Here is an 8,116-nt window from a genome sequence, read left to right on the forward strand (position 1 = left end):
AGGTGCAGATGACAGACTCAGTAATTCCTCTCTAGAACTGGATCAGCAGCTCCTTGGGCAGTTTGAGCTTCCTGAGTTGACGCAGAAAGAACATTCTTTGTTTGGCTTTTTTGATGACGTTTTTGATGTTAGCTGTCCATTTTAGGTCTTGCAATATGGTAGAATCTAGAAATGTGAAGGTCTCTACTGTTGATACGGTGTTGTCTAGTATTGTGAGAGGTGGAAGCAGGGGAGGGTTTCTCCTGAAGTCCACCACCGTTTCTACAGTTTTGAGTGTGTTCAGTTCCAGATTGTTCCGGTCGCACCACGAAGCTAGTTGTTCAACCTCCCATCTGTATGCGGATTCATCATTGTCTCGAATGAGACCGATCACTCTTGTGTCATCCGTGGACTTCAGTAGTTTAACAGATGGATAGTTTGAGATGCAGTCATTGGTATAGAGAGAGAAGAGAAGTGGGGAGAGCACACAGCCTTGGGGGGGCACCTGTGCTAATTGTAGAGATATCTGATGGGATTCTGCTTAGCTTCACCTGCTGCTTCCTGTTTGTTAGGAAGCTTATGATCCACTTACAAGTGTGTTCAGGTACCTGTAGCTGGTTTAGCTTAGTTAGAAGCGTGTCTGGAGTGAGGGTATTGAATGCTGAACTAAAGTCTACAAAGAGGACCCTTGCGTAGGTCTTTGGAGATTCAAGATGTTGTAGGATGTAGTGCAGAATCATATTAACAGCATCATCTGTTGATCTATTTGCTCGGTAGGCAAATTGCAGGTCCACCTATGCTCCAAAGCACCTGAAGGCAGGAGAAGAAGCAATGGATGGAAACTAATCAAGAAGAGAAGCAACTTAGAACTAAGGAGGAATTTTCTGACAGTGAAATGGAATTTCCTAACCAGTGGAACAACTTGCCTCCAGAAGTTGTGAATGCTCCAACACTGGAGGTTTTAAAGAAGAGATTGTACAACCCATTTGTCTGGAATGGTGTAGTCCTTTTAAGAAAGGACTAAGTTACAGTTGGTTTAAGTTGTAAGAAGGCAAATGAATCCTAGAAAATTTTTAATGAACAGTGGTGGAAATGCATAACGACTCCCAAGAAGCAGAATTTTCCTCCTTCATTGAGTTCATTCAACAGAGGTTGGGCAACCATCTACTGTAGCTGGGATGCTTACACCTGGATTCCTACTCAGAGCAGAGTGTGTGCGGTCCTGATAGCCTCAGGGATACCTTCCAATGGTGGATTCTATAGTACCTGCTCATTTGTGGGAGGTGGAGTCTGATGAGAATAAAACAAAAAACAAAAGAAAGACACTGACATTCCTCAACTTACGGCTACAATCTCCGTTGTTAAGCAAGGCCAGAGGTGGTATTCAGCCAGCTCAGACCGGTTCGTGGTAACCGGTAGTGGCGACCTGACTCAATGCCGGTCACGCACACGAGCGAATTGCTGTGTTTTCTGATGGTGCACCCATGTGTGGATGGCACAAGCGCTAGCGAAGCGAGGATGCACAAGCGCTCACTCACTTTTCCGGTGCTGGGGCAACCGGTTGCTACAGTATGTGACGCCCACCTCTGAGCCAGGCGGTTGTTAAATGAGTCACGCTTGCATTTACAACCTTTTTGGCCATGGCTGTTCAGCAAATCACTGCAGTCGTTAAGCGAGTCACAGTCGTTAAGCAAATCCGTCTTCCCCTTATTGACTTTGCTTTTTTGGAAGGAAGCCGGGAAGGTTGCACAGGGTGATCACATGACCCCAGGATGCTCAAACCATCAACAATACAAGCTGGTTGCCCAAATTTTGATCAGGGGTCCTTGGGATTTCTGGGACGGTTGCTAAGTGCCAGGATCACTTGGAAGTCCCTGCTTTCCGTGCCGCCGTGACGTCGAACCATTGCAGAAATAAATGGCTGTAAGTGGAGGACGACTTGTATATGGGAAGATCATCGCCCAGGAGCTTCATGTGCAAGATGGTGGGTCCAGAAAAGATCGGATAGCAATGTCGAGCCAACAGGCACGCTTTTCTTCAAGCTGTTTTAATTTATTGAGAAAAAGTCGACGCACAGAACAGGAAAAAATGCTTGCTCAGCAGTTCAGGATTCAAAGAGGCACCCGAACTATCCAGAGTATATTCTTACGAGATGCATACAATTCACAAAACCTATTAGTTCCTTACTCGAGGAGCAATCTGTAACCATGAACCAAGAGCAGTTATTGCTTCGAAGGCAAGTTACGTAGCAGGATTTTACTGGAAACAGGGGAGAAGTTAACTCCCGTACAAGCTCTGTAGAAAATAATGAATATTACTACAGCTCAATGAATAATATTAAGGTGGGAGGTGGAAGCCTAGAAGTCAATCCCGCCTCCTGACATTTCGATGGCATTTCATAAATGCAATGTTTCCCAGCACGGCCAGCTTCTGAATAAGTGGACTTCAACTCCCAGAATTTCCCAAAGGTGTTTTTTTTTTTTTCAAGAGGCAACTGGACTTTCTGGTTTTTCTTTGAAGAGGTTTCGCTTCTCATCCAAGAAGCTTCTTCGGCTCTGACTGAATGGCGGAGAACGGAAGGATCTATACTCCTTGCAGACGGCTGGTCGTTTGCATCCTTTGAGAGAGTCGTTGAGGCCACTTGGTTTGAAAGAGGGATCAAAGAAGCCATCTATGTCAACATCGAACAGCCCTCTCTCAACGGAGGGGGAGGGGTACGAAATCATCTATCTCCTGTTTACAACACAGTCCTTTCAGCAGTTCCAAGGAGGCTCCACACCCATTTGCACCACTCAGGTGACCCTGAGGACACAGAGAACTCCCCAAGTGGCCTCAACGACTCTCTCAAAGGATGCAAATGACCAGCTGTCTGCAAGGAGTATAAATCCTTCCCTTCCCCACCATTCAGTGAGACCTGAAGAAGCTTCTTGGATAAGAAGCGAAACGTCTTCAAAGACAAACAAAGAAAGTCCAGTTGCCTCTTGAAAAAAGCACCTTTGGGACAGCCATGATCTGAATGGCCGAGAATCTCCATAGACAACTTCCAGAATGTTCGTTCAATGATCAAGCAGGCAAGGGAATTCTGGGAAATGAAGTCGACATGTCTGGAGGTTCCCCAAGTTGGAATTTATAGGCCCGTGATGGTGAATCTATGCCACAGGTGGCACGTGTAGCCATATCGGTGGGCACACAAGCTCAGCTGCGGCACGCTGGGATCATCAGAGGCTTTTAAAAGCATTTTTTTTCTACAACCTCTGGTCCGAACCGGGAGCATTTCAACCCTGCTTCCATCCCTTGCTTCATGTCCTGACTTCAGGTGCTTTGGAGAATAAGTCGACCCCCTCTTCTTTGTGGCAGCCCCTCAAATACCGGAAGACTGCTAATTGATGGAACAGCTTCCCTCCAGAAGTCCCAGAGCTGAGGAAGCTTCTTGGATGAGAAGCGAAACATCTTCAACCCCCCCCCCCCGGAAAAGTCCAGTTGCCTTTTCAAAAATCATCCGTGACCTGGATGATTGAGAATCTGCATAGACATTTCCTTCCAGAAGTTGTGGGTGCTTCATCACTGAAGGTTTTTAAGAAGAATAACAGAAGAATGGGAAGGGACCTTGGAGGTCTTCTAGTCTAACCCCCTGCTCAAATCCTTGCCCAATCTCTTCTTAAAAACTTCCAGTGTTGGAGCATTCACAGCTTCTGGAGGCGAGTTGTTCCACTGGTTAATTGTTCTAACTGTCAGGAAATTCCTCCTCAGTTCTAGGTTGCTTCTCTCCTTGATTAGTTTCCACCCGTTGCTTCTTGTCCTGCCCTCAGGTGCTTTGGAGAATAGCTTGACTCCCTCTCCTTTGGGGCAGCCCCTGAGATATTGGAACTGTCAGAGGCAATTAGCCCCGTTACCTTCCTGGGATAATTGCCTGGATCGTGGCATTTTCCTTGTGTATACTTTTGAAAAATAAAACCGGAATACATCTTCTAATTAAACTCATATTTATTGTAAAGAAGAAAATAAAACATCTAACTATCTAAAATAATTAAATTGTTACATTTTTGCAAAGTTCCTACCGGCTACTTCTCAGCAGCCGGACTTCTCTGGCAAGAGAACAAAGAAAAGTGTGAAGTAGAAAGAAAGGAATGCGGATACACGTAGTATCAGTTACTGATAAGAAATTTTGGCAAGCTACGGAAAGTCTGACAGTCCAGAAATATGAGCTCAGCTGGTAAATACAAAAACGCAGTGACAGGAACACTGCTATCATGTCACCCCGAGTCCTTCTCTTCATTAAACTAGACGTACCCAACCGTTCTTCCTATGCAGATCAGAAAGTATCACTCCGGTGGGAAGGTAACAGTGTACCACCGTATACCTTGGGGACCCAGATTGCTGGGGGCAATATGCTGACTCTGTATAAACCGCTTAGAGAGGGGCTGTAAAGCACTGTGAAGCGGTAGATAAATGTAAGTGCTATCGCGGTAGGTATACAGTCATGCTGGCCGATATGACAATGGAAAATGTCTTTGGAAAATGCTGCGTCCCTTGTCAAAAGAAATGGAAATGAGCACCACTCCCTAAAGTCAGACACAATAGCAATAATAATAGCAGTAACTGTGAGAGGGATCTTAGAGGCTTGGGCAGGGGGTTGGACTAGATGACCTACAAGGTCCCTTCCAACTCTGTTATTCTAATTCGGATTCTTAACAACTGGAAAGCGGAAACTTTTATCTTTACTTTTTACCTGTTATGTTTAAGTACACATCAGTCCTTCTTCTCTCCTTGCCGCTCAGAGATAGTAGCCCAAGCAATGAGGGAGTGATGTCACAAGGGAGTGGGCTGGTTCAAACTACTACACCTAGGGGGGGCGGGGAGGAAGGCGAGAGCCACATGCCCTGTGGTGAAAAAAGTGTGGTATCAGTGTGGTCGAGAGAACTTGAGTTTCATAATTTCAAGAAAAGGAAGGAGACCTCTGCTGTCTGCTCTTGAAGACCGTCGCTTGGTTGACGTGGCCTCAGCGGCTCTCTCACCAGCTTTCCAAAATGCCAAGGGGTTGAAATCTAGATACTCCACCGGTCTCTCTCTCTCCATCTCCCATCCATTGTGTCTGGAGAAATCGATCTCCACCATGTGGGGCTTGGTGGAACCTCTTCCTCTGCTAGTGACCATTTCCTTGTTTCTCGAGACTGCCTTGGCCAAGCCGTTCGTTCATCTGGTGTACAAGCAGAATGACACCTGTATGGATTTTAACGCAGCCCCAGCCTGTTTTGGCCCACCCGTGCCCGCAACTGGTCTCAAGGGTTACCTGCTTGAAACGGTGCCTGCCAATGCTTGTCACCCTATAAAAGCAGCCCCGATATCGAACCGGACTCCTTCTGGCTTCGTCGCCCTCATCCGCCGATACGACTGTTCCTTCAATCTTAAAGTTTTCCATGCCCAGGAAGCTGGATACCGGGCAGCTATCATCTACAACTTGTGTTCTGATTTCTTGGTGAACATGGCGGTCAGCATGGAAGAGACAAGACTGCCGATCGTTATCCCGTCGTTGTTTATCGGACGGACATCTTCTAAACTTTTAAGAAGGCAAGTTCATTCAGCAAAGGATGCCCAAATTATGGTGGTGGTACCCCAGAGTTATTACAATTCCTGCTCGGATGAAACATATGCGGCTCTTTGGGAATTAGCTGTCTATGACCTGCCGATCTGGCCAGGTTACTGTACCCAACAACTGTTCCTCAAAGTCCTACAGGAATTTGGGTTGCTCATCAGCCTCAGCATGGGGACCAGCTTCTTGCTACTGGTCAGTTGGGTGAAATGGGGCCGGCCCAACCAAGGCATCCGAGTGAAGACTTTCAAACATGGTGACAGGTATGACACCTGTGTAATCTGCATGGGGGAGTATGAAGCAGGTGACCGGCTGAAGGTTCTTCCCTGCACCCATGTCTTTCACGCTACCTGTATCAACACCTGGTTACTCATCCAACCCATGGCTGGCAAGACGTGCCCAATCTGCAAGCAGAAGGTTAACAATGCAATCTAGGGAGATGACAGAGATGCAGTTGAGAAGAAATGGAGATGGACCTCCAGATCCAATGGGAGGGGTGGGGACGGAGAAACAACACAATTCTTCCCAATTGTGGTCATTGTGCATGTTGTCTTTTAGGAATTTGGGGTTTCGATGGTCAGAAAAGAACAGGGTGGGGATGTGGTCAGGAGGTCCATTTAGCGGTATCTTGGCTTTTTGAAAATCATTGTCATTATCATCATCACTATCATATCATATCATCCACAAACAGAAAGTTGCTAAGAAAGAATAAACCGAATGGATAGGTAGTCGCTCTTGAAATAAGGAAGGAGATTCAGAAACTATTAAAGGTAGTCCTCGACTTACAATCACAATTAAATACGGTCACTCATGCTCTCGTTACTTCCCGTCTGGACTACTGCAATGCTCTCTACATGGGGCTCCCCTTGAGGAGCACCCGGAGGCTCCAGCTGGTCCAGAATGCGGCCGCGCGGGTGATTATGGGAGCGACGTGGCGCTCCCATGTGACCCCCCTCCTGCGCGAGCTGCACTGGCTCCCAGTGGTCTTCTGGGTGCGCTTCAAGGTTTTGGTTACCACCTTTAGAGCGCTCCATGGCATCGGACCGGGGTATTTACGAGACCGCCTTCTGCTACCAATAGCCTCTCACCGACCAGTACGCTCCCATAGAGAGGGGCTCCTCAGGGTGCCGTCGGCCAAACAGTGTCGACTGGCGGCCCCCAGGGGGAGAGCCTTCTCTGTGGGGGCACCTACCATCTGGAATGAGCTCCCCCCCAGAGATACGGAGGATCCCGGACCTGCGCATGTTTCGTCGTGCTCTCAAAACTTTTTTATTTCAGCAGGCTGGCCTGGCCTAACTCTCCTTTTTTAAATTTTTAATTTGTGATTTTATAAATTGGGTGTTTTAATCTGTGTTTCGGCCAAAATATTTAATAATTTTAAGGGATTTTTTAATATTTGTATTATTTGTATTTTATCTTGGCTGTTCACCGCCCTGAGTCCTCCGGGAGTAGGGCGGTACAGAAATTTGATTAATAAATAATAATAAATAAATTGAGCCCAACATTTCTGTTGTTAAGTGAAACATTTGTTAAGTGGGTTTGGCCCATTTTACGACCTTTTTGCCACAGTTCTTAAGCGAACCACTGCAGTTGTTAAGCTAATAACATGGTTATTAAGTGAATCTGGCTTCTCTGTTGTCTTTACTTGTCAGAGGATCGCAATAGGAGATCACATGACCCCTGGGACACTGTGACCATTATAAATGTGAATCAGTTGCCAAGGACCTGAATTTTGGTCACGTGACCGTGGGGATGGTGCAATGGTTGTAAGTGTGCAAAATGGTCATTGGTCACTTTTTTCAGTGCCGTCGTAGCTTCGAACAGCCCAATTGAAATCAAAACTCCAAGGCCAAAGTATAGATTTATTAGGCATGTCATATTGGCACAGCTGGTGAAAACCCGACTCTGAAGTTCCCCAGGTTTTCCCCACCCACTTCAAAGCCCAAAATTCTTCACCCTCATTACACACAGCCATCACATGCCCCAATCAGGTATCTCTCCCCAGCCCGGATGTCTCCCATCCATGCCTCTACAGGTGCTGGTGAAAGTGTCCTTGATTCCCAGAAGAAAGAATGTTATTTTGGCTACATGTTCCCCCAGCTATCTCTACCCAGCCCTGTGGAATGAACTGCCCCTGGAAATACGTAAGATCTCTGACCTCCGGGTGTTTCGCTGCGCACTGAAGACCTTGTTGTTCTGCCAGGCCGGGCTATCAACATAATAATTTTAAATTGGGGTATTTTGAATTTTTGGGGTTTTAACTCAGGCCAAATCTATTTAATTATTTTAATTTTTAATCATTGTTTTGTCTTGTGTTTTTAAATTGGCTGTACACCGCCCTGAGTCCTTCAGGAGAAGGGCGGTATAGAAATAAAATTATTATTATTATTATTATTATTATTATTATTATTATTATTATTATTATTATTATTATTATTATTATTACTCCCCCATCTCCCTTTCCCACAGCTCCATCCAGCCTCACTGTGGCAACCCTGAAGATGTTCAAAGATGGCTCCAGGGTTGACAAATGAACTGTTGTAAGTC

General features: G+C 46.1%; 1 protein-coding gene across 1 annotated transcript; it reads left to right on the plus strand.

The window, feature by feature from the left end:
• The first annotated feature begins 5,092 nt into the window (after positions 1-5,092).
• Positions 5,093-6,004, plus strand: LOC139308372 (E3 ubiquitin-protein ligase RNF167-like). Its single transcript, XM_070931890.1, has one exon. It carries the CDS (start codon positions 5,093-5,095, stop codon positions 6,002-6,004), a length of 912 nt encoding a protein of 303 aa, XP_070787991.1.
• Positions 6,005-8,116: the final 2,112 nt, after the last annotated feature.

The sequence above is a fragment of the Pituophis catenifer genome, unplaced genomic scaffold, assembly GCF_029215685.1.
Source record: "Pituophis catenifer annectens isolate HBS135680 unplaced genomic scaffold, rPitCat1.0.hap2 SCAF_1, whole genome shotgun sequence".
NCBI classification, from domain to species: domain Eukaryota; kingdom Metazoa; phylum Chordata; class Lepidosauria; order Squamata; family Colubridae; genus Pituophis; species Pituophis catenifer.